The 27,771-nt window shown below is 40.2% G+C and overlaps 1 protein-coding gene across 19 annotated transcripts in view; it reads right to left on the bottom strand.

Annotated features, from left to right (window-relative positions):
* Positions 1–27,771, bottom strand: part of DTNA (dystrobrevin alpha) — a 231,298-nt gene that overhangs the window by 35,123 nt on the left and 168,404 nt on the right. For 9 of the 19 annotated variants that reach the window (XM_032124631.1, XM_032124641.1, XM_032124624.1 and 6 more), the window contains 9 exons: positions 25,255–25,340; positions 23,682–23,836; positions 19,365–19,470; positions 17,175–17,341; positions 14,575–14,699; positions 11,422–11,430; positions 9,921–10,001; positions 7,924–8,013; positions 2,321–2,398 (listed from right to left, as the gene is read on the bottom strand). In XM_032124631.1, coding sequence (XP_031980522.1) covers positions 2,321–2,398; positions 7,924–8,013; positions 9,921–10,001; positions 11,422–11,430; positions 14,575–14,699; positions 17,175–17,341; positions 19,365–19,470; positions 23,682–23,836; positions 25,255–25,340 — 897 coding nt within the window. Of the gene's footprint in view, positions 1–1,598; positions 1,692–2,320; positions 2,399–7,923; positions 8,014–9,920; positions 10,002–11,421; positions 11,431–14,574; positions 14,700–17,174; positions 17,342–19,364; positions 19,471–23,681; positions 23,837–25,254; positions 25,341–27,771 lie in introns of all 19 variants that reach the window. The other 10 variants (XM_032124701.1, XM_032124673.1, XM_032124682.1 and 7 more) reach the window with 8 other exon arrangements.

Here is a 27,771-nt window from a genome sequence, read left to right as displayed (position 1 = left end):
GGAGGATGAAAACAGCAAAGATGAGGTGAGGCACCCACAAAGAGGTCTCGTGAGGAACTGGTAGCCCTCACTGAAGCTAAATGAATCCTGTACATGGCATCCAAAATGCCTTGCCTGGAAAACCAGCCTAGCACCAAGAATTACCCTAAACCATGCCCACTCTTCACTCACCTCCTGAACAACAACCATATCAAGTCAGTCACTCATGGTAGCCAGGGCCACATTTCCCTCTCCTTGTCAAACCAGACCAAATGGTAGCATATTCCTGTCCTCAGTCATGGGTGGGCAATGACTGGTCACACACACGCCCCCAGCAGCTTGCTTTCACAGCCGCAGTGTCAGTTTTCCTCAATAAGCCTGATTTCTGGAAGTGCTTCTTCAGGAATTAAATTCCCCTTGAAAATGTTTTTGTTTAAGATAAATGGCTTTCATTTTCCTCACTTAAACCTACTTTGCCTTTTCAGCCCCCACCACTGGGCACATTCCAGTGGGCTACAGAGTAGAGAAGCAGATCCAGGACAATGGAGGCAGACTTTCTTACCCACTGGGCATGACAAATTACTGGAACAAATAGGAGCTACTTGCAGAAGTGAATTTTTTAAGACTGCAGAGAACCATTGCATTCACTCTCCTAAATGAAGTTGCTTGTTGCCTCCATACTGGAGAAAATGGAGACTTTCTTCTAATGCAGCAAATATTCTGCAGTGGCAGCACAGGAAATGGAAGGGTTTCTTATGAGCAAAATAAACCCCTTGAGTATAGTTTTGGTAGAAACACTGTGCAGTTTTCTGCTCAGCATCACCTTTTCTAGGGCCATATACCACACTGCTCACCATCTTGCTGGTACAGGGCTGCAAAGTCTATGGAATTCTGTTGCACTTGGAGAGGTGAGGCAGGGTTTCCCTTCCCCGGCGTGGCAGGCTGCAATGCCAGCATCTCAAGTGCCAAGACAGCTGATGGGTTTAGGAGACAAAGCTCTATAATCACTCCAGCAGAAACAATAGATTATGTTCAAGACACACATTTAAAACCCCTGAGTCAAAATGAGAGAAGGGAAAATATGTATACAAGATTCAAACAATGCAGAAATCAGGCAGATTTAAAAGCAATGCCTGACATGTAAAAATCAACACCAATTTCTCTCACTAGGTTAATAAGAAAATTATTATCATTATTTATGTACTATTACAATTTCTAACTTTCAAGGAAGGTGAAGCTACATATATATATATGATCTCAAAAACTAATACCTTGAAAACATGGGCTTGTTTAAGCATTGTTGTGTGAAGATTTCTGCACCACAACAAAGTCCTGCACTGCCTAGAGCTCAGTATCCCAAACAATTTGCACAGCCATTCTCAACTAAGCAATTATTTGCAATACTTAGCAGTAACCTGCTGACCTCGGTAGAGAGAATAGCAATAAATGCCACAATCCACCAGCTTTGGGAGGACATACCCCATATTCATACACATTCACTTCAGGCTTGTGCTCATGAAGAGCTGCTTCCAGCTTGTGGCCAGGAGGAAACAGTGAGAGAATCTGGCTGAGCAAGGTCCCTTTCCTGGGTCCCCCAAAGGTGCCAAACCTGCACTAACCGTGCGGGGTTGCTCTGTAGCATGTTGACATACACCCCGATGAGCACATGTTCATCAGCCAGCCTGTCTGCAACATCGAGGCTGTACTGTAACCTGAAACGGGGGCGGGGAGAGGGTGTGATGCACACAGACACAGAGATAAACAGAGAGCAGGAGCAAGTGAGACTGTGAAATGGGAATCTAGGAATTAATACTTCAGCCTTCTTAGAAAAAACATCAAAACAACACACCACGTGCGGAAATTACTCTGTTATTATTTTAATTTACATGTTTAGTATTTAGTGATTTAGGATGGTAGCATCCCACTTGATGACAGAGCCAGCCTCAGAAATCAGTGAGATGCCAGATCAGGCCAGGGACTGATGCTCTGGAGCTATACAGTACCATTTATTACAAAATACAGCAAATTGTGAGGTCAGCATTATTTGTTTTACTATACTATATATTGCATACAAACATGAATATAGGTATGTAACATACATGACTGACACACTGAATTCACAAGCTGGATTTGCTTGGAAGGGTCTGATCAAGACTTTATGTATCCAGGTGTACATAAATATATTTAAACACGCCCAACTTAGCTCACGGGGTTAATTGATTATCACAATTTTCTCAGGAAAGATGTATATAGAATACATTAAAAGTGGGAGGAATAGAGGAAAAGGTTTTGGTTTAGCTGTATTAGTGCAAGTTAAGAACATACTCTCTCTTTAACTTACCCTTTGCCTTTCAAGAAAGCTGGAGCAGCCCTAGCCAGCTGTTTGCTCTGCTCTACTTCAGTATTCTTGGAAGGAGAGCTAGTTAATAAGACAGGAAAACTAAGAAGAGGGTAAACAGTGATGTCTGAAATTCATTATAGAACAGAGTTTGGAGAAGCTTGTTCGAGTGTCCTGGACTGAATAAAAATAACAATAGAAGCTTTAAAGAAATTCTAGAAAACTTCAGGAAATGCAAAATCAAGAATTACGAGTTTTCCCTCCTGTTCTCCAAAAGCAAACTATTAAAGCCTCCACTACAGAAATGACAAACAAAATGTGTTTCTCTCACAAATGGAGAGATGAAGGCTTGTGTATTTTCCAGATGGAGTCCGAGATAAACGCGATCTCAAATGCCGCTTTCAAGCTGGGGAAGTTTCACCATAACAGCTAAATTGCTTTTCCCCACATTAACTGTAAGATGGTTTCAATTATCTATGGAAAGGCATTTTTTTAGATGCAGTGATGGGATACAGCAGTTTAATTTTTAGAAGTACTGTTCTTCTGTTGATTTAAAATAATATATAGTTCACCAAACACACTTTTCCCCCTAATTACAGTATTTAATGGATTGCAGTAGCTGCATCTTTCCCAACACTTAAATATCCATGTTAACAAGCTACCGCTGGCTAAAAATGGGAAACATTGAAAATGTTGTTTTTCATGCTGCAGCATTTTTCGGTTTAAGAAACAACAAAGCAAAGCAAAATTATATTTTACTTTCTTCTTTTTAAAAATTAGTCACCTTTTTTTTGGTTTGGCACCTCTGGGTGTGTGAGCATGTGTGCACCTGTGCATCCAGGGCTGTATGGGTCTGTTTGTGTGTGTGTAGGCAGATGATGTTGCACAAATGTGGTGTGTGATAAATCTTCAAAACCTTTAATATTAGGACAAAGAAGGAATTCAGTGAGACGAGATGTATGTAATTCCCCTCCTTTTGGGAGGGGGGCAAGGTTGGCAGCAGGGCTCTCAAGAGGATGGGACCAAAGGCTGTCCTAAGAGCTCAAGCTCTTATTTGTAAGATAGCTGAATGAAATGCTGTACTGCACAGGAAGAAAAGCTGCTTGTTTCACATTTCTCTGTCCATCTGCATGCTACTTATGTGTACTGCACTTCCACTGGGGCAATATCCATACAGATAAATGTGCTCCGTGCCATCTAGAAGGATGCGTTTTCCACACGTTTTCTTCCCAGTTACAGAAGGAAAATGCATTCAAGGGGTACAGGGAGTGCTATTTCAGCCAAAAATGTGCCTTTCAGTTCTAAAAGTACAGATAAATATGTTGCCACAGTGGGAGACCAGAGACCCCAGGGCAGGTTTTGTGCCTTGCTTTCTAACAGTGAGGTGTGATGCCCCCTCCATCAACCACAAGTTCACCTCTCCTGTGTTCCAGAAGCCATACAGTTAGTGTGGAGAGACAGGCAAGCAAAGATTACTCACTGAGCAACTGCTACCATGTCTATCCAGGTCCCTTTCCTTTTTAGTTGATTCAGCAAACTTTAATCTTCCAACCTCTTCCCACAAGTTATGTTTTCTCGGTTTTTCTGGACTTTCCCTCTGGACTCCAGATATGCTGGTTAGCATATCTACCCCTGTGCTGTTGCCCTAAACCGGATGCAAACCTCAGGCAGATGTCTCCTCCTCTGGGGAATGAGTTTTAATGGCTTTCCAGATGATGTTCCAGGGTCAAATGCAATCTAACAATCGTATTGCTAACTTCAATTAGTTTGTGGTTCACTGCAACTCCTAGGTCCTCTGTTAAAATATTTCTATCCATCCAATTATGCTCCCATCTTTTATTTGATTATTTGCTTCCTTGCTACAGCACTTTTCACTTATAAATACTGAATTTCCTGTAATTGATTTCAGATCATTTGGACATCAATTACTACCATTGCTACTGAGCTAATTTTTTTTATTTAGAAACTGCTCTCCAAGCATTTCTTTCCATAACCATTTCAACCTTTGTACCACCTGCAAATTGGATATATTCACTCTATTGCTTCCATTAAGTCACTACAAGAAATAGTGCATAGTGTCTGATTTAGGATAGCTTTCAAGAATCCCAGCAGATGTCCTTCTCCTAAAGAGACAGCAAACTTCTGAAAATGTCATTATTCATTTTCAATGTTGCTCTTTTACCAATTTCCCTATGTCCTTATTTTCTTTGGGTACTTCTGTGTCATCTGGGACTATGTCTAAAGTCCTTCTAAGATCAACTTGTATTGTATCTGTTGCTTCTTTTTTTACCCGCTGGACCTGTCAATGAAATAAATTAGTTGATATAAAATAAATCAGTTGATATAATTTGTTCTTGACAAATCTATGGTGGTTATTTCTTGTTTATTATCCTCCAGAACCTTACTGACTCTTTTATAATTTCAGTATCTTTGGACATCAAGGTTAGGCTGTCTCCTGTATAATCCCTTTCACCTTTGTCTCTGATTCCGCCTTCAACCCTTCTTCATTTGGAAGAGCTGATATCTGTCCTTCTTGTTCTTCCCTATCTTCCTACATCCTCCACATATTCCCCAAAATACAGTTAAAACTTCAGAGATCATTTTGGCCACAGTGAGTTTCCAAATGGAACAGACATTTTAAAGATATATTCCTGCTAAAATGGAACATCTTGTAAGATGCCAAATAATGCTTTCCCATCCAAATTTAGAAACAAACCTTCCAACCATGAGCAGGTGTCTATAAAGATGTAGACCTAACAATACTGCTGTAAATGTTATGCCCTCATTAGTGTCTACCTGGCTACTAAACAATTAAACACATAAACCTTTCCTTTAGCCAGGTAGAATACTGCTGATTAAATAAGGACTCTCATCTTGTTCTGAAAACAACATGCGAAGACAACATGCAGTTGAAGTCTACCACGCTCCTTTGAGACAGAAACATGGAGAACAGCAGCAACCAGTATGTTTTGCTCCAAGTTAGTTGTTGTCTAGAAATTTGGCCTAATCTCTTGTTATGCCCAGGTAGAATATCCAATTCCTTTAACTTCATGTGGAGTTCAAAAAAGGCACCAGCCATTCTGACTCAGCATTAAATAAGACTCAATTCCTCCTTGGCTATGGGTATCTGATATCCTAGTGCATTCCTTCTATCTATCACACAATTGCCAAGTCATTTCAAGTTCACCAGAATGTGCTGCATCACACCATTTATTCCAATTTATTACTCCTTTAGAAGAATTAAATGCATTAGCTGTGGACAGGGGGCGCTGAGGAAAATGCGAGAAAAAATATTCTGTTTCATCTTATCCTACCTAAGCTCAATAATTCAATAGCTTAAAGAAAACATTTATTAAGAAAGAGAGGAGATTGTACCCATTACTATGGCAGCTATATACTTTAAATCAGCATGACAGACTGCAGCTGGGGAACAGAAGTATCCAAATAAAGAAGAAAACATTAATTCAGGGTATAGAGTTATTTCTCTTGACTGGACAAAAGTTTCTATAATGCTCAGTTTGCTTGTTTTGATGTAACATATCCAAGTCATTTGGTTTGCAAGGGCATTACCTACTCTGCACTAATATTCCCTTGTTCTGCTGCCCTCTAGGCCATCGGAAATTGCAAAAACAAATGAGAAAAAACCCTCTGAATATAAGCTACAGCAAAAGAATTACAGGCCTTGTGGTTTTAATCACGTTAGCTGTCAACACAGCAAATGACCATCATTTGGTATTTGGGAGAAGATCACAGACCTTTTTTGTTTTTTCTTTTCTAACACGAGCGCTTTAAAGCTGTTCTTGAGCCGTACACAGCATATTGTTGATACCAATTTCCACACTGTATACATTTAGAAGAAAGGTGCTTGTAATTGCTAAGCCAGCCTCCTCATTAAAGCTCTCTTATGGACTTGCTGGCTCAAACTAAGCAAACAAGCACAGAAATTTTAAGTGGACTTTGATTCTAAAGCAGTTTGAAGAAACTAAAAAGCATCGTTGGGAAAGCCTGAACCCAACTTCCTTTGAGCTTTGGAGTAATTGTGTACCCACCCAAAATCTGTGCTTCAGATGCAATTAAAGTGTAAATAGTATACAAAGTTCCATCTCCTTTCAGCTGTTCTGTGCAATTTGTCACTGTATTAACCAATTATCAAAGATCTTTCCTCTAACAAGATCGTCTATCTTCCCAGTTAATTTCCAGCTTTCACCCATGAATCCAGAAATAAAGATGGTAGTGTGCTGAACTTAGGAGATGCTATCCAGTTCCAGCAGCAGAATGAGCTGGTGTGCTGAATTTAGCATTTGCTGCTACAGGGAGAAACCGGTTAGAATGGCTATGTTCTTCTGTGAACACAAGTAGCTGAAATAAATACCATGGGAATGCTATGAATGACATTCTCTGCCAATTCTCCTTTGAATAAACATTCAAATTACATAAAAACTTCACTTAAAGCTATCTGAAACCTCTGGACTAGACTGCAACACAAATTAAAGCAACCATAAGTTATCTTCAGTGAAAACACAGCCAGCAGAGCTTTTAGTGTTGATTACATCCAGCTAGAAATTTTACTCGGAGTTAGTACTTTTCTTATTATGAAGAATGGAATATTTAATATAAAATCAGCACAATTGCAAACAGAGCCATCAAAGTCTGTTTCTCTGATGTACAAGGGGATGAGCTTCCACTAATAAGGCCTGATTTTCCCAGAGCAATAGTAACAGTAAAACTTAAAAGAATGAATGAAGATACTGTTATTAATCTAACCCAGATTGAATATCTTGGCATTTAGCAGAAAAGTACCTTGATATCTATAATTCTTATTGAATTATAGTGAATGCTCATGGATTAATAAGAAAACAAAAAAAAAAAAAAAGGAAAGGATATTACACTCCACATAAAAAAAAGATGGGGAAACCGTTCTTATGCAATTGCGTATTTCTTTTTTGCAGAATGAAAATGGATCTTCCTTTAGGTCACTGAGATGTGAGGGAATGCTGGAAAAAGGGTGCAGCAACGAGAGGCATGGGTCCAAATCCAGTGCTCACTACGTAAATGGGAAGTTTTCATTAGCTTCAGTAGGACTTAGATCTGCCTTTCCTGTGGTCATTTTGAAAAGCAAAGCTGAGGGGTCTGGGGAGGGTTATTGGCAAGCAGCACTAACGGCAGAACAGCAACCACCCACAGCGAGAGCTGTGGCAGAGGAGGCTGGCTGTGAGACCTGGAGTCATTTCCAGGCTTTTGTGCAAGCCTCTTTCATTCCTTGGTCAAGAACACAACAGGCAACTCATACACCGATGATGGAACCATAAAGGTGTCGTTTTCCCAGTTTTCAAAAGCAATGTTTCCAACTTCCATTAGACATATGAATATTAATCCTACGTGAAGGGGTAAAATGAAAGACTTGTGCTACGCAGAAGCAAGAGAAGTTGGCAAAGCCCACAGCCAGCAGGAAGTCTATTCAAAAGACTAATTAGAGCCACAGAAACTCTCTAGCCCATAAGAGCCTTCCTTAAAGAATATTTTGAGTAGTTTAGCAGAATTGCTAATGATTTAGTGCATGAGCTACAGAACTACTGCAATTAGTAGGTTAGTGCTCTCATACTGACCGTGAATTGTTGTGAAGCTGATTTACATACTGCTTTATAAGAGAATGCTCATCAGCCACAGGACTGGCTGCATTTATACCCCCAAGTAACCTGAGTGATTCAAACAATGAAAGCTTGTTAATACCTCAAAGAGAATACACAGAGTGTTCAGAGAGGGTTTGTAACAATAAATCCCATTTATTTACAAAGAATACTGACTTGGCTGTTTGTAGGGCGCTTTTTCTTTCCAATAAAAAGATGCAAATTAAATTTGTAAAAGGTGAAAATAAAAATACTGAGAATAAGCTGTCAAACTCCTAAAATCCTGCTACATCAATGAAACAAAAGTTACAAAACTTCTAAGATACAATCAATGTAATTACCTTACATATCAGGGTACAGTTAACTCTAAAAGAGCCAGAACGACTGCTGCACCATGGAAGCTTTAAACTGTACAGCAATGTCACACTATCCACTTATAAGGAAGTATGGGTGCCTATGCTTGAGGGGGGTGGTACTATCACCTGCCCTCAGGGGATTCTCATCAAGGAATGTTTCCTAGGAAAAAAAGGAAATCTAACAGCTGAGGAAGCATGTATGTTTAACTCTGATAGTTAAAGACAGTCAGTTACTAAAGAAGACAAAAGTAAAATAATCAGGTATGTTCTACATGCAAACAAAGACAAGCAGCACAGGTGACAGTGCTGTGAGTGTTACTGCAGGTCCCTGGCCTAAGGAGCAAAGTACACTTCTGTTGTTCGACCACAGGGACCTCCTGGGAATAAACAGAAGCATGAGCAACACTCCTAAAGAGTGCTGCTCTTCATGACCTCTCCTGGAGAGGCTACAAATACATTACCCTGCCTTGCACATAAACCCCCATATATTCCAACAACAGAAATGAATCTGCATTTGCAGTCTCTCTGTTTAGGCAGCAAATCTGACCTTGCGGGCTGCTTTGGGACTGGCTTTTGAAGAGCATCTCAGTCACACCCACTTGAGATTACTCTAGAGTCACACTCAACACTGAGAATTTACAGTTTTACAGCTCGTGGTAACAAAATTCATAAATCAAAGAAGTAGTAAACCATCTTTACTCTGACTTTGCAGTGTACACTGCAGGTTTGGTTTCAGTTTTGGTATTAAAATATGTAGCTGTGCATACCCAGAGATTGTGTTTAGTCATTTGGGAACGCTGAAGCACTGACACACACAGCAGGAATCAAGCAATAAAGTGCACCCAAGGAAGACACATTGCTCATCTTCCCTAAGACAGCAGGAAGTTATTTTCCTGCCACCTTCTTATCTATGTACATTTGTAGGCTTACATATATTGGGTCAGCCAGCCAGCAAATGCTACACACATATTTTGGTGGGATGAGCCAAAATACTGACTCAAAATGTACACAGTCAGCTAACAAGCATCTCCTCTTTGGGATTAATGTTTCTGATGAGACTTCCCTGGCTTGTTTACTGAAGGGTCAGTCACCATATTCCCTGGACAACTCCTTCTCCCTTGTAGCCTCTAATAAAAATCAGAATGGTTTAACAGGGGAAAGGATGTTTTGCTTTATCTTGCAAGTATGAAGACACTTTCTCTTTGTTCATCCGTATCTTGCAGTATGATGCAGGCATTCCCAGCAGGCAGTGGCACATCCCAGTTCCTATTCCCACAGTGTTCCCCACTATTACACTAAATTACAAAATGGCTTCTTCACCAGCCACTGTCCCTATGGGAGGGTGCCTGGGTTGCACACGAGCACATTTTAGTGGGTCAGAATGGTTCAAATGAGAGCTCAAATTCAGTGCTCTGCTGTGGGGAGCTTGGGGTACCTTAACTCCAGCTCTCTGTTCAGATGTCTGGGTATCAGCCCAAATTAACCAAGGCATTTCTCTGCTCATGTCTCATTTTACTTTGTGAGAGGGTTTGGTTTTTTTTACCCCTGTGAGGGAACTGAAAATCGAAACTTCCACCACTATCATATAATTGTTTGATATAAATAAGGATAAGAACTCACCTTCTGTTTGCAAAGGGACTTCCTGAGGGAACAGAATGGGAGAAGAGTGTGTCGTTCATGCTGGTTACAGGTCGTGGGGGCCTGAAACGCAAAATATCCAGCTGCATTAGTTTTGCACCAAAAACCCTATCATCAGCAAGAGTATTTGTGCAGAACAGAATGAGCTTGTTTTAAGTAACATTGCAACTGGCATCTTCTGCTAGCACTAGCTCCAAATCACAGATGCTGTGGTTTTAAGAAGTTGATAAAAATACATTGATACTTAGGCCTGGAGGGAAATAATGCCTTTGTGTGTTCTGAGGTGAGTTTTAAGCAACCTGCTTGACTTTCTTCCCTGCTTTGGCAGAATTGCCACTATGCCATTGCTCCTTTCCAGAGGCAACAGTCCAGGGGGTAGTCCCTGCTTTCAACCAGCCTGGATGAGCACTGGCAGTCAGTTCTCTGTGGCAGCATGGAGGTCTGCAGGGGGGAACTGCCAATAAATGACACATCTTTTCATGAAGCTATCCCCTGGTGCTAAGCTCCGTGCTACCACATCCACATAGTGACCACAGTGTACCCCAGACAATACATGCAGAACTAAACTTTGACAGCAAAGCTTTTTAGCTGGTATATCAAACCCCCAAATCAAAATTTAGAGTAAGTATTTCGTTCAAGGGAATCCATTAGTAATGATGATTTTATTATTACATTCTTTATTTCCTGATTTTACAAAAAATGAAACAAGAAGGATTTTTCCTCTACTTTCTTTTACTCTCTACTCTTAAAAATAATCTGTGTATAATTTTATCCTTCTGTATCCATTAAGGAGAAATTTCCCCTTCTTAACAGACTTCTTATGCAACATTGGGCAAAAGATCCATCTACTCAGGAACAACTAAAAGGTATGTTATTAAAATCACAGGGCTTTCAATCACATATGAGCAGAATCTGAAGCCACATATAATTCTGACCTCAAATTGGTTAATATTCCCTTCAGGCTCTGTGGAAGACCCATCTTGCATTTTGAATTCTGCAGATGTGCAAATCAAAATATAGTAGCCATCTGCAAAATATTCACTGGGCTCCAATTGTGCAAGACAACTGGTCAACCAAAGCATTTGCAAGAAAGCCAGTTCTGCATAGAAGTGAACTATGACTTATATTTTGTCCTGTGACTTGTTATAAAACAGGCAAATCTATGGTATTTGAAAAATCCAAATGAATTTCTCAGCATGATAATGCCACACTGATTTTGAGAAGTTTAAAACTGTGAACAGAAAGAGGTAGGATGTGGAGTGTTATTTATTTATATGAAAATATAGTTTTAACCTAACCCTGCATCTGCAGACCCACATGAAAACCTCCAGTTCTGATCAGTCATGAATTTGAGAAGCAGTCCTTTGTCTTCCATGTACTTCTAGAGAAGTGTTTGATGTTATTCTTTTTGGTAACACTGAGATTATCACAATTTTTCCAAGCTTTTCCTCCAACAAGTGTACTAAAGAAGAAAAATACTCACCAAGTATCTCTTTTGCAGGCAGAATAAAATGGAAAAGAGATAATTAATTAAATTGTCAGTTTAATATGTATATGATCTAAGTAATACACTGGACCTACTCCATTCTTATGACCCTGACTCTGCAAAAAGCATGAGAACCTCTATGCATAAAGGGTCATGAATCTGTTCACATAAGCAAAGTCACTCTTGTGTACAAACGTCTTTAAACTCCAAGGCTTTGCTAAGGTTTCGTGATTAGCATTAGTTTGTCAATTCTTATAAAGAAGAAAATAGTATTAAACTAAACTGGAGCTCTCCCACGGCAAGTTTCTTAAAGGCTCATTCCACTGTCACAGTCCTCAGGTTCCACTTGAACATCAAATGGATGTTCAAACACACAGAATTGTGTGATGTAGTAAGACAAGCACAATAGACTTTATTGTAAAGCAAAGGAAAACTCAGCTATTGACTATAAATTATATCTTTCTGAGGTTATTTTTAAACTCCTGAAAGTGAGTGATTAAGCTTTCTGATAAAAGTGAGCTATTGATACTGAATTAACTGTCCTCAAGGAGACAGAAATGCTTACTGCTATTGAAATAAGCTGTGTAATAAAGGCATACTATGGCACAACAAATATCCACAGTAATAAACCAAATTAAATAGGAGGAATTTTCCAAAGTGCTCCAGGCTGCTCTAACCTGTTTACACTGATGTCAAAAATAATGCTCCCATAGGCTTAAGATGGAAATGAAGTCAGGCCAATGCAGAATGGATTTGAAAAATACCTCCATGATGCACTGGCCATGCCATTTGTCATCTCTGCAGTCTAGACTTCCTTTCACGTTGCTATTCTTACGTACAGAGAGGAAAAATGACCCTTCCACCAGTGGGGGGAGTTTCTACCATCAGGTTTATGACATCTCAATAACTATCTCTCTAGATGAAGCCTTAGATGTATTTCTTGCTTAATTCAAAATTTTGTGTGGCACCAGTAAAACAAACAACCCATGCAGTCTTTCTGTCTGGTGCCAGTCAAAGGTGGAAGAATAATCAAAAGGAAAGTCTCTATAGTAATGCAGGGAGAACTTGTCCCCATTTAAGATAGAAGCTAAGAAAAGGATACTGTTTTGTTGCCAAAATTCTTCCAGCTAATGCACATATAAATCCCTTTTTGCCTGGATTGCTGCCCAGAGCTGTTTCTCACAACTTCCCTTATGTTTAAAAATAAAAATTGCATCAGTGAGAAGATATTCTTGATGAGGTTCTGTAGCATACCTCTCCCCTCAGTTAATTTGTGTGAATTATGCTGCAGATCATGATACCTCCACAACTTACAGGTTTTTCGCTCATGCATCATTATAGCCAACATATATTGTCAAGTTATATTACCATCAATCTATGAATAAAGAGAAACTGTCATAAAACAGAATAGATGGTGGTTTGTTCTCACTTCCCATCACTCTAAATTGTCTGTATATTTAGGAATAAGGAAAGGTGTTAATTTCACAGCAAAGATTTGGATCAGTGCCTACTTAATTATGGTACCTTCCCCTTGCCTTGCCTAAATGCATTTAATCCATTCACAGTAGCCCATTTTCCCTATCTTTTATATTCGGACATATCCCCAGGCCTTCAAGATCCCCCAGCCAACAGGGAACAGAGGCTTCTCTTTTAGTTTCAAGCTCTCTGTCTCTCTCCATTTCCCTCAAGGATGGCCAAAATCTGCCCTGTGAAATTATCCCTGACTTGCCAGCAGGGCCAGGCACAGCAGTGAGGGAGCTCAGCAGATCCGACTCCGGATCATTTCTTCAAAAGAACAACATCCTCCCAGCACTCTTCCATAAAGAGGTGCAGGTGTTTTACTGATAATTGAGAGTGACAGGGATTTGGCACTATGTATCTGTCAGAGGCACCTTGTCTCTGAAGAACAGAGCACTCTCTTACACCTTGAAGAAGTTCTGCTATAACCACATAAGGAAGACCATCAGCATGATTTATCCTTAAAATGTCAGGCAGGTTCGGTGAACTGTCCAGGTGTTGCACAGCCCACAATGGCTGGTGTGCACTTGCCCTTAGAGATGCTACATACAAATATTCAGGATAGACAAAGGGAAATAGGTATAATAATTACAGACTACAACAGTTCCAGGAGCCAGTAACACAGATATGCAGCATGTAAATGCAATTCTAATAGCTGCTGCCTGAAATACTTCAGTCAGGAGCCCTGAGAACATGTTTAAGAAAGATATTTTCTTAAGAAATACACCAGAGTAAGAGAAATACTCTAAAGACAGTATTTTTGGAATATTTTTTTCCAAGTATAAAGGTACAAATTTCTTTGTACCTTTCTTCCAACCTATGTCTTGATTTTTCCTTAATTTTATGGGGAATTCAATGGGTTTTTCCCTTTTTTTTATTAAGGACCCAAGAAGCAAAGGTAAGTCAAGTTGATAAATGAGAAAATCTGAGTGTCTGCCACTATGGGTAGTGGACATGTTTTAGAAAAAGAAACTTTCAAAGTGGTACTTTCCCCTGCACAAATACATTTTCTTTCTGCTTTGGGTTTCTTGACTCCTGCAGAAAAAAAATAGTGACATGCTGCTATACCAAAAAATAATCTTGCTTTCTCAACATATCAAAACATATGGATAACAGACTCTTTTCAAGTGACTTGGCAGTTCAAGACACACTTTTTATGCAGACTCATATAATTCTTCAGGGTTGGGTGAAGCCACAGCTTCACTAAAGTCAGTGAGAACTCTGACAGCCGTTTTGACAAAATTTTCTCTGGTGCCTTGTGTCAAGACATACCTGTGATACACTGAAGTTTAGAGTCTCTAGACAACAGAACTGATGTTCTCAGCATCAATACATCCCAAAGTGCTGAAACTCCATGAAATTGCATGGACATCTCTTGAGGAGAATGGGGACACTCCAGTGTTGTGTCCCAGTATTTGACTGCATGTATATATCCCATTGATTTTTCAAGTGAAGTCACACCAGAAGAGCACTATTACACTAAATACCCCTGCCAGCAAATTTGCACTTGTGATGCATTGAGCTAGACAAGCCACACCTGCCTCCTGCTGTGTTCAGAGCCATAGTATCTACACTTGGTGCAAGCAACTCCTACAACAAAGCTTATTTTGTCTACAGCACACAGATACTTACACAATATGAGCCAAGTTTAGAGGTTTTTCAGGCTGGTCAGGGAACATTGGGTGCAAAGGTTCACGGCTGGAAGCACAGCTTAAGGACTTGCTAAGTGCATTAGTTAGCTTCTTAGCAGGTGATTTCTGGGAGGAACAAGGAAGGTAGAGGTAATCTGGACAAGTAAGGTGCATACTGTTTCTGCTATAGGAAGCACAAAACAACAGGCAGCTCTAACAGCTCATGTACCTATGGACTGACATCCCCCTTGCCCCCCTCCCATGCAGAGAGTCTGGTAAGGCAGAAAGTTTGGGGAAAGACTACTCTTATCTTCAGCAACCTTTAGAGCAGGCTGGGGGGTGTATCTATAGGGACAGTTGCCAGGGCTTTTTTGCAATGCTGCACTCAGGCAGTGTTGAAGGAAGAAACAGTTTGTGTCACCTGGACTGGTGCTGGCTTGTACCTCACCAGCTTGGGAGTGCAAGGAGGACAGATCAGAGTATGCCTGTCCCTATAGATACACTGAATTTCCCTCCTAGACATGGGCCAGGCACTAGGCTGCTATGTTCTTTCCCTCGCTAGTATTTCCCTCCTCACCTCCAGTGTTTAGCTGTACACCTGTACTGTTTAGCTGCTATTACAAAGCTTCTCTTGCACCTCCTCTGGCCACTGACCACAATGGGAAATCTGGGACACAGAATTGTGCCAATTGTGCCATTGTGGCAACAGGGCGTCAAAAGAGGCTGACGTACTGTCACTGTCACCAAAAGATGGGGAGGGTCCGTGCAAGAAGCATGATTTTCACCAGGGAGTTAAAAAAAAAAAAAATCAATCAGTATTGTCTGCTTTGTTTGGAGACTATGCAGTTGAGGAGTAAACTTCCCTTCTAAGGAAGGGCTCTGAGATCTTTCAGATCTGTGTGAGGGACTCTCAGGAATTCTCTGGGTGTCTTTTAGACTGTGTGAGGGACTCTCAGGAATTCTACTCAGCTCTCTGTGATTCGGCTTCTCTGCCAGTAAAAGAGGGTTAGTGATCCTTACACTGTCTCCTCTCCCCAAAACCCAGCTCTACAGGCTGAAATTTAGAAGTCCTTCTGGAACTTGACAGAAAGGGTTTTGTATTTGTGCATACACATCCTGCATCAACTTATGATTGTCATCAAGTCCATAATGAAATGTTTCTATTAGAGAAATCCAACCTAAATATGTAAAGTTCAAGCTCTTTCTCTTTCATTATAAATACAATTTCTCTCTGAATCAAGAACAGTTGATTTTCACTGCACCTATGAACACTTCCAATCTGCATGTGGAGCTCGATACTGATGCATTATGGAGAATGCAAACTAGGTTTGAACAAATGCTAATGAATGCTACAGAAAGGCAACTTCAAACTTGAAGCAAAACATTTGTTTCTGGCAAGGAAACATTTGAAAGCACTAGGCATGTGGTCACATTTTTGTCTTCCGTTGAGCAGAAATCTTAAGTTTCCCAATTACTTCCTACCTATAATTACAGCTCCCTGGCTACAGCAAAAAATGGATTTTATAGCAAAAATTGCTGTTAAGAATGGAGTTTGAGCTACATAGTGGGCACTTTCCTATTCCGATACTAAACTCCAACCATTTGTGTCTATGCAACAAGCAGCAATTAGGACCCACAAAAACAATTACAGATCCAGGTCTGCTGGGATACAGTGCAGAGCTGTATGACTGGCATACAGAGCAAACAGTGTCAAATTTAACCCTTGCCTGTTCCATCAACAGAAAACCAGACATTTTAAAAGTATTAAACTTTGGAACTTTGTTAAAAAATAAACACGAAGTACTGTGCAAATGGGAGCTTTTGCTGTATGCGTAACTTTCCTTTTCTTTTTTTTAAACAATATACTTTTGAAAGGTTTGGGATTAATTAGGTTTTCTGCTGATCTCTGCATTTGAACCCCGAAGGATTATTATGATGTTCTGTAACCAAGGGGTTCTACTGGGGCTTTGCTCCAGTCCATGGAGAGCTGAGTCCCCAGGTCTCATGCCCTTCAGAGAAGGTTAAGGTTCCAGCAGCTGTTGATACTTCTCTTTCAGCTTAGAAAAAACACTGCATTATTTCGATTAACAACAAAAAGACAGAAGTGAGGTTTTCTCTGTAGTAAACACTGCTGTGGATCTGTGACCACGCTCAAATCTACAGTGCCAGGATCATCGCAAATGCTACGCATATGCTGCAGCCACTCAACTGAAAATATTGATGAATGAGCATTAAGTATTCATCATTTCATTTACATGTAGCCAAACAGAGCAAGCCAATGAGGATTTTACCGTGAGTCCTGTGGGAACGGGAGAAGCTGCCATGAGCCTGGTGCCCTGCTGCCAGCCCCTCCTGCGCTGCCCTCACCGCGGCACACACCGTCACAGGCGCCCCAGATCCTCACCCTGAAAAAACCATTCCCACCTCCATGCTCTCCTGATGCCTCCCAGGGCCAGAGCCTCCCAGACAGGGTCACTAATTCAAAGCGCCAGCCTGGCTCCTGCTCCCCCGAGCCAGACAGCTGCCCCGAGCTGTGGCTGGGGGCTTCTCCGACGGCTGGAGGGCAAAGCAGTCTGCAGCGAGGCAGGAGCCTTCCCTTACCCATGACGTGTACTCTTTCATTTGGTGCTGGTTGCTGTGGGAACCGCTGGCATGGCCCCTCCAGAAGCAGTCCTGACAGAGCTGGTAATTGTGACACTGCTGGCAGCGGTAACGAAACCCCATCATGCTCTCGCTGTGGCAGTAGGAACACTCGACGGGGTGGAAGACTGTGCGGGAGAAAGAAATGGTGAGCCATAAACCAAAACAAAGAAACACCTAGCAAAATTTTATGGACAAAGCCCCGAACTGAAGAGTGTTCCCTTATTTGTCTAAAGCAATCTGCGGCATTGGATGCTGCTGACAGCTCTGACCCATGAAAATACAGCAATCTGTGCTGAGCTATGAGCAACACTTCCTACACTGGGCACCAAACCCTTCTTCACTTCTGAGCTGGTATCTGTACCTCCTGCTCACAGCAGCAAAAAATGTGTTCAGTGTCTAACAGAACACATGACAGAGTCCAGAGAACAGCCATGAAGATGAGGGCTCTCCTATGAAGACAGGCTGAGAGAGTTGCTCAGCCTGGAGAAGAGAAAGCTCCAGGGAGTCCTTAGAGCAGCCCTCCAGTACCTGAAGGGGCTACAAGAGAGCTGGAGAGGGACTTCTGACAAGGGCATGTAGTGACAGGACAAGGGGGAACAGCTTTAAATTGAAAGAGAGTAGGTTTAGGTCAGATATTAGGAAGAAACTAATATTCACCCACTGTGGATACCCTGTGATACACTGTGAGGGTGGTGAAGCACTAGAACAGGTTGGCCAGAGAAGTTGTGGATGACCCATCACTGGAAGTGTTGAAGACCAGGTTGGATGGGGATTTGAGCAACCTGGTCTAGTGGAAGGTGTGCCTGCCAGGGGGTTGGACCTGAATGATCTTTAAGGCCCCTTTCAACCCAAACTATTCTATGACAGAGGAAATTTGTATGTGGGAAAATCCACTGCTGCTGCACTACTGGGAGAAGCTGAATGTTTCATTATGCTTTATGGAGCTGAAGTGAGGCACCTTGGAGGAAAAGTCAAACTCAGCTGTATGGCTATGGAAAGGATGCAAATGTACTTAGACATACTATTGTTTTTTAATTACTGCCATCTCATCTGTACAAGTGGTGTCATTTAGGTACCTACACGTGGAGTTGAACACTCGGCTTTGGATGCCCAGATTTGGAAAGCTGGCCATTGAAGGGACCTGTGTGGTCCAGTTCTCTGTTCAGAAGCAGAAACTGACAAGGATGCAAGTCACTCACAAGAGGACTCTAAAGCACCAACTGAGATATTCTGAAGCACTTTCTGGGCAATAGTGCTATGTCTGTTCCTCTTTCCTTGGTACAGCATGTACCCAATTTACCACAGGGTACTGAACATCCCCTTGTTCCCAGGCACCTTCTGCCTTTCTGTCATAAGGTTCAGTCTGGGAGAATTTGGATCAGTGCTGAATATGTCAGGGGTTTAATTCCTTGCCAGAATTTTGCAGCAGGAAGGGTTACTGCTCTAGGCTAGGAAACACTGTGAAGTTGGGAAGGGATAGGGATGGATGACAAGAGCTTGGGGAAGGTGGGATAGATAGGTTGCTCTGTAGCCAAAAAGGACTTGGGAATATCACCTTACCCACCTTGGTGCCTTTCAGTGGAAGAGAGATTTGTTTAGTACAAGAACACATACAACTTTTCCTTCTTTTCCTTTTATCACCAAAAATGGGTGCACACCATCCACATGGAACTTCCTCTTCAGAGGATATGGTCTGGCAGTGTAGACTTAGGAGGACATCCTTCCTAAGGACCTTTTGGCTGGTGTTTTGCACTGCACTGGACATCTCCTGCCAAGAATACTGCACGAACGGAAGCTGCCAAGCTGTTCCCTCTCTGCTGCCAAATGTCACAGCTCATAAAAGTTGTGGTCTTGATAGTTTACCAAATGTAAGTGTGTCAATGGATGAAGTCCTATTGCTCTTTGCTTATCCAGAGCACAGGAGGAGACATGATCAGGTTAACCTCCTGAACACAGCAAAACTTAACCCATGTTCCTGGCTGAATGACCAACAGACTTCTCCAAATATTTTACCAGTCACTGTAAAAATAGCGCATGGAGTCAATGAACCCAGAACAGTAGCTTTTACAAAACCACCTACAGAGTGTGAAAATCATCACACCAAAATTTATTCTTGTAACTGTGTTTTGGCAGCGTGTCTTTACTTACCATTTTCAACATTTGCCAGTCGATGCAGAAGTGGTAACCACACTAGACACTGTGGCGGGGGATCAGACATGAGGGTATCCAAGAAAGTGTTTAATGTGACCTTTTTCTGCTCAAGCAAGCAAACAAACATGCACAAAAAACCAGTAATTAGACATCTCAAAATTATTTTAGCTTGTGTCTACAGAAACACTTGGGAATAAGTTTCAAACACTGTTTTTCTGTAGGCCTGATTTACTAAAAAGAACAAGTGATACTAGCAGAGCTTTTCCAGACTATTTTTAGTTGGTACAATGATACAACTGATGACTAGCAGTCACTCTCACAAGGCTGGATTGGAGACACTTAGCTCCCACTCACTTCCAGACTCTCTTCTAGAGTCACTGCCTGAAGATGCTTTGTGGTTAAGGATGGTATTCAACTCTGCATGTTCTCGTCTGTTTTGAGTATTGTGTGACAAGTACAAGTGCATGTAGGGTATCACTGTGTATGACCAATTTTCAAATGAAAAATCACTGCTGATGGTACTCAAAAAAAAGAAAATGAAGGAAAATACTGGAAAGGGAGTACAAATCCAAAAGAAATACAGGGTAAGGAGAGACCAGCACAGGCCATTTGTTACTGTAATTTAAGAAACTATGCTTGTCTGAGGAGAAATGGCAACTAGTTATGGGTGAGCTGTGATTGTGGGATGTCATGTTTGCATATACTCAGGGACTGCAACTGTTCCTAAACTCTTCATGCCTTTAAGCACTCAGAGATCTATGCCCCTTTAAATTTCAAAGAGATTTAAACTCTAAGATATCCCTGTTGATTTAAAAAATGCAATCTAGGGCCTTAAATTTCTAATGTGTCTGGAAAAAATAGTCGCAAATCTTAGTTCATTTGTTTTTTTCAATCAGCAACTGAGCCTTCCTTAAATAAAATTTAAGATGCAAAAATACCGAGCCCTGCTGAGAATATATGCAGATATATTTTATAGACATACATATTTAAGTAGTATCCTCATATCCAAAGGGATGGCTAAATTTTCATATCTGATTGCATAAGCTGCTGCTTTAACTTGCTAAAGAACTGTGGTTACCCCATGAGGAAGCTAAGCAGCAGTTATGCAGTGACATGTATCATCTCTGTGTGTTGTGGAATTCTTCTAAGAGCTGAGATTTCCAGATGGAGTATCTGTGCTCCATTTATACACAATTACCACCAGATGTAAATAAAAGCGTTACTTCTCTTATATGCTGAGTGATCAATGGAAAACATCTCACACTGCAACAATCTCAGGGATGAAAATACTGCAAGGTATTTGGAAATATATAGAGATGTTTGTCCCTAGGAGAAAATACCTCAGGCTACTGTGAAAACGGACTTGATTCTTTAATGAACAGAATAGCCAGAATATGAGCTCTAAATCTCACTGGAATGCTACCTTTCCCCACAATAACTGCGGTGTCCAGTCAAACACTACCACCTGCTTGTTGTATGAATTATCTTCCCAGCCACGGCGAGTGGAGAACCATTTCCCAAACAGGCATCCTATGCTGTAAGCATCAGCTCACAGAAAAGGATCTTTCTTTTGGAGATGTGGATTTCTTTTTCTGCTGTGGATGCTTGGCATGGCTTTGCTGACCAATGCTGCCAGCAAATGTCTGTGTTGTCTGCAGCAGAACTGAAAGCACAGGGGGGAAAAATGTGGAAGGAAGCCCAGGAAAAGAAGGGACTTCCAGTGCCCCATACTGCAGAGTTGAGTAGCCTTAGGTGTTCCCTCTGCTTTTGAGGGGATACACAGAGCCAGCCTAACAAGCAAACAGATGAAGAGACAAGAACAACTCTTCCACAATGCAGTGGACTTTTGAATGCAGCTATAACTTTAAAATCTGATTGGCACCAAATAAGGCAACTTAGCTTCAGTGACAGCTTTATGGCCAAACTGCTCTGGTGATCACTGATTTTGTGGATTAGAGAAAAAAGCAGTGTCCCTTAAAAGGACACCGTCAGAGCAATTTCCATACATTTTCCTCCTGCAATTTTCTTTCAGCTGCTGGGAAAGTTGAAACTGAAAGCTGTTTTCTAAATATACACTACACACAGATGGAGTCTAGGTTTGTGGAATAACACTTAGACAAGTGCTAAGAAAATGAAGTTAGTGTCTATCTTTTTAGCTTGGGGTAAATTTTTTTTTAAGTGGTTTTTACAATAATAATAATACTGTTTAATACAAATAGAGTGTAACATCACATCAATCCCACCTATGGGGTAAAGTGGTGATGATAAACTCCTTTTTGAGCCACAGATTTGTATTCTGAAACATTAAGTCACTTGCTCTGGCATTTCTGTTCCCTAAATTTGCTAATGAGGAAACACTGTTGTTTCTACTTTGAATAGCCCTTCAATCTAGCACTGGTTCACAGGCAGAGGAAAATACATGGTTCGATCAAGTAAACTAATACAATGGGGAATAATAAAACATTCCTGTAATAGGAAAAATCCTTTCAGATGTAAACTGAAATGGATTTGACACCATAAGCAGATCATTCCCAGAATTTTTTCCTTCCCTGAAATCAAAGAATCTCCATGTATCAGGGGGTTGAAAGGCTTCTGGTAAGCACAAGTGATCCATAGTGAGAACAACAAGCAAGAATGTCAAACTTATTCCAAGGTATCAACTTCTGATAATGCTACATGAGAGAGTGAAAGAATGACTTGATTGTGACTGAGAGTGTAAATACCATTTATCATGGTGGCATAAAGATCTGGTTTTTTGAATCTCATTTCAAAACTCTGGTTCATCCCTAGTGAGGATGTAATGAGAACTACATAAAAGTCAATTTAAGTGAAATATTAGACTAGATTTACAAAGTACTTGGCTACCCTCCAGATGCAAAACAGCAGCTTTGTAAACCTGCTGTGTACCTACATCAGTCAGACACTTAACTCTTGTTAGCTCTAAGTGGAGCTTGTAAACAAAACCATCTAATGCCTCCTTGAAGATGTTGTTTCTAAAGGTACCTTAATGCATCTGGTCCACTCAGCTAGATGCAATCTCAAAGCAAGTGCCATTTCTGATGGCTATGGAGATAAAAAATCAGGCCTGAATCACATTTTTTCAGGAAAAGAAATTCCTTTTTTCATTTATATCAACGGCATGTTCAACATGCAAAGCTTGAATGCCCTGTTGTCATGCAAGAGTACTCTTCCATTATTTTAACACAAAACTACCAGAAGTCACTTCACCATGTCAATTCTTCAACATCCTAAGAAGTGCTGTTTTAAGTCTCCCTCTGTGAAATAAGACTATTTTCACATATGCAGACATTGCAATTTAAAATTAATTGGGAGATGATTCAATAAATGAATTCCAACATGCCTTTTGGTTGACTGGAGTGCCTATTGATTAGTGATGAAACAGAAAGTACAAAAAATGAGACTCTATTTTGCATGAAAATGACACTATTCCTGCTCCATTGAACTTACTTGTTCAACAGTATTCAGTTAGCAAATGAAAGGATAAGGAGAAGGAAAATACAACTTTATTTCTAACGTTGTGACAGTTTCAGCATATTCTCCTACTATATATTTATGGAATTATACAGTGTGATGTGTGGCAACAGCCAGATGGAGAAGGGGACGACCAGCCCCAATAATGTATTAGCTGAAGCCAATTAGCTGAAGCCAATGTACTGCACTCAGTGTACCTATGGAGTCTGCTGAGCTGTGGAAAAATCTTGCATTTTCTTCAGGATAAATCCATTGCTTTCCTGACCCTATCTCACTGGTATTATTGGTAAGAGACTAGGGATTTTCTAATACATACTGATTCCCATTTATAAAAAAGTTTTAAGGTGATTTTCTTCTCACCCCTAAACTTGTGTGTCTATCAGTGGGGAAACCTGAAGTTTGATTTCTTTTTGGTGGAACTTGAGCTTTGTATGGAGAAGGTAGTCTTGTGTATGCCTACACCAACACCAACTAAGTGGAATGGAGGACTGCATGTCTTGGGATACATACATATATATAATACCTAAAGGTATGTATATAACACATGCTTAAATTAGGAGGTTCCCTAATTTAGGAACGTATAAGTCAAGATCCTGCTCTGAATCACTTTTTGACTAAGCCTCTCTCTTCATGGTTATATGGGCAACCTATAGAGACCAGTTTCCTGTTGAAGGCACCAAACCTACACACCAGAAATCAGTGGAGTGGACCTTCCCCTCATCCAGCCCTGTGTTTCCTGGGCAAATATGCACATATGTGTAAGACAGGAAGAGTCTTGGCCTGCTCAGAGGGGTGACTGAGATCCTGCATCTGTTCATTTACCTGCTGTGAGAAACAGGATTTTGCTGACTGCTCAGTGTAACCAAACGAAGGCCCCTCGAAGACAGCGGTGGGCAGCTTGAGAACCTCACGCAGAAACATGTCATACCTGCCATAAACCATCACACCACTGGAGTCAGAAATCATGGAGAAAATATCTGAGGGGGGAAAAGACAAGGAAAGAACACAGCAGCTTCAGTGTGAGCTACAGATTTGCTCTGAGTTCAGTATCATCTGATTTGAAAGACAAGTACTAAACATGTTTGGCTTATGGAAACTTCCATTATTACTGCATTTTTAATTCTGACCTCTTTCAATAGAAAAGAAGAATAATTATTTGCTGATTTTAATATTAATATTCCTGGTTTTTTTTTCTTTGTATGTGGTCATTTTTAAGCAAAGTCTGATGCATGGCATGAGGCAGTAATTTAATCAGATAAGAACGCTCTGATTTGACAAGATATGCTACATCAGCTTTTTGCCTACTGCCAGCTTACCATGTCAAATCAAAATCTTAACAATGGGTTCATTAAGTCAGTTATTATTGTCTTGGACACACAAAGCACTGAAGGCCTTGAAAATGCATTACTTTTCACTCTTCTTCATTTTTTTATGTATAAAAATATCACACTTTTATTATTGCAGAGATGTCAGTTTGTCAGCCCTTAGTTCTCTGCTTGTTTAAAATTATCCTCTGCTTAGCAGGAGATCTCTGACTAAGGAACATTTATTGTTTTTCAGGCTGTCATGTCAGCCGCTTCATTTCCAGGAACCTGGAAGGAAAATTCTGACAACATGACTCTGGAACTGCTGACCCAAAAATCATCACTGTACTTCAGCCTTCTACTGGATGGACCCAGTTCCTATTCTTAAAGCACCTTAGGGAACAAATGGTGTTCAATTTATAATTTATAACTTTAGTTCAGTCTGCATTTGAGCTTCTACATAGAAATAATATATTAAAAAATGGCACCAAATCTGGAAGACGAAATCAGCACCTGGGATTTCTACTTGTCTAATCAACAGCAATTTTTAAACTCAGTTTTCTTGGGCTGCGGTAGAAGGCTCAGCAGAATCACTAAACAGAAAGTCTTCCATTGCAGCTACAAGTAAACTATGCCTTTGCTATTGGGGAACTGGGAATAAATCCTGTGAAATGAGAAATCTGTTCACCAAAATACATGGCATAAGAATGCCCTGTGAAAGAAAATATAAATAGTACATAAATGTATTGTTCTTCTAGGTGTGAGAAGACATAGATGTTATTAAAAAATCAGAAGAAATTGTTAAATGATGCTTCATGATGTTGAGGCACTTGTCTGTATTCCGAATTCAATAACCCCAATGGAAAAAAACCATAAAAACCCACCAATAAGAACCTCAATGTATGCAATTTGTCTTTAAAAACCTCAGTGTGAAGTTCAACCAAACATTTAGTGGGATTTACTTGGAGATATACATAGTGCAACTCCCAAACCCAGTCATGAAACAGTAACTTATTCTATTCCCTCTTTTCTACCTGTATTGTTATTTCTCCAACAATAACAATTGTTAACAGGTAAAAAACATCACTTACATCTTAATTTGTCCATGATTTTTCCTCCACAAAGAGTTGCCAAGGCCATTTTGACAGCAAAAACGGAAATTTTACCATGTCCTTCCCTGTTCAAAAGTAGAAAGTAGACATATTTTATATGTCCATTTTACAAGAATCTGTTCAACTAAAATGTATTTTCTGACATCACTTACTGTAATGGACAATATATGTGGATTGACATACAGAGAAATAAGACCTTTAAAAAGAAAGTTTGTTTTGTGGGAACACACATCAGTATGCTGTTCTGTAAAGACCTCGGAGCAGATTTATTACATATATGAAGCTGAGTATTAAACTGTTTATCTCATTATACACGACAGTGATAATTATTACTGCTATTTGTGATACAGTAGCACTGGGAGACACTTATCACACTCATGGTTTCCCTATCCCAAGTGCTTTGGGAATCTTTTGGACCTAGAAGATTGCAAGTAAGTGAAAAAAATCAACACCGGGAACAAAAGAGAAAAAAAAGCAAGGGCTCATATCACTGCACAAACTTCATCTGTACCTGCCAGTAGGTCCTTTTAAATGATACTCATTGTCCTGCTACAGCCGTGACGGTCCCCAGTGACCACCTGCCATCCCAGAAATCTTGGTTTATTTGAGCTGCATGAGTGAAACATGACTTCATACACTGCATGGCACACTGAGCCCCTAAAACACCTATCAGCCCCAGTTTAGTGTTCAGCCCCTTTCCAAAGATGAGAATGAACATGCTCTCCTAAGTTCATCTGCTTCTTAATGTTAGTTTTCTTGACATCCAAATGGTGAAATGTGGTTTCTCTTGGAATTCTCTGAATCTTACTGTAAGGCAGTAGGAGTCCAGAGTTGTACTGGAGCAACTTCTACCCGTCATCTGATCTCCTTGCCATTACTTCATAGCTTCCCACATGAATTAATGATATTAATTAATGACATCAGTGAGAACATGTCATCATGCTTTAAAAAAGAGACAACCAATATTTCTGAGCTTAGCAAAATGGCAGCCATGTTTCCTTCTAAATTCTACTGACAGGACTAATGACAGAGATGGATGATAAAGTTTTGTGTAAGTTTTTGGAAATGGAGTTTCTGTGACCTTCAGTCTACTCTACCAGGGAACACAATGTTTATAAGGGATTTCCTGTTTAAAGTATACAGTCATGTCCTACATAAAGAAGGTCTCACTCCACTGGCAACAGCAGTATATAGAAATTTAGCTCTTCATCAGAATTTTTAAAATTACTCTGTTCATTGTCACTCATAATTTTAAGGAAGAAAATTGTGTCTGATCAGAACTAAAGTATGAACTGATTCTGGAAAGACCTGGAGCCTGTGACTATGTCTCTCTCTCTGCTAATCCCAAACCAGACTAATGCAGTGACATATACATGTAAGACAGACATGAATGGGATATTCACATATGTACATTGATGCATGATGCATGCTTCATGCTATACTCATCAAGTCACTCAGACTTTAGAAAATGAGTCAGTTCCCTAAGCTTGACTAGGTAATAATCTTTAAAGTTCATCGAATTGGACTTAGTTCTATGCCAGTGTAACCCATAATTCTAAATATCAATTCTAATTATCCATTACACTCATTTAAAATTCTGCTTTTTGCCAGAAAATCAACTAGAAATACAGGCAAAAAGTAATAAATCCACTACTACAGTAATTAAGAAAGAAATATTTACCGTGTTCTTTAATGCTGACTTTTGTGCACACATTTTCCTTACATTGAGTTCCCTTTGACTGGCTTCCTAAGATTAAAATCACAGCATAGGAATTTCCAGACTTCTGTATTCCCATCCTTTGTTGATTGGATTCTGATTTGTGTAAACCAGACTTAGCACTGCTATGGCTGAGAATGTGGTCCCTTTATATTATTTTTGTGCATGTTACCCTTTAGACCCTTAGGAATTTTTCTGCACTGTTCCATCATAAGGTTTCCATCTGCCTTTAAAAGAGCTGTTATACTAAAAAAAATAAATGCTAAGTAGAAGCAATGACATTATTAAGAAGCAATGGAAGATTTAGAGATGAAAAAAAAGCCCATGTGGAAGTGCTTCAGATTTAGATTATTTTTCCCAGGAGGTTTAGTTACATTTACTAATAGGATTATATTCTTGCATGGCAGACACATATCAACTTGGCTTCAGCTTTCCACCCTAGAGCCATTGGCTTTTCCCATACTCAAACAGTTATGGAAGAGAGGAACAGAAAAAGAAAAGATATCATTTATCTCTTCAATCTCTCCATTTGAGTTGGTTAGTTTTGACACTGTATTTTGTATCGGTCATTTGTATTCCTAAAAGCATCACGAGAGCCAGTATAAACCCAATCTGCCCTCCAAATATGTATGTCCGTGTGTGTGTGTGCATATAGACACGTGCATATTTAAATACATATGGCTGATGAACAGACAGGGTAATGGGGCCTAAGACTCGCCAATATCATTTGGATCCAGAAGTGCCCTAAGCTATGTCTAAGCACTACAGATGCCCTTGAC

This window comes from Corvus moneduloides, chromosome 1 (genome assembly GCF_009650955.1).
Source record: "Corvus moneduloides isolate bCorMon1 chromosome 1, bCorMon1.pri, whole genome shotgun sequence".
NCBI lineage: Eukaryota > Metazoa > Chordata > Aves > Passeriformes > Corvidae > Corvus > Corvus moneduloides.
This window is presented reverse-complemented; position numbering and strand designations above follow the sequence as displayed.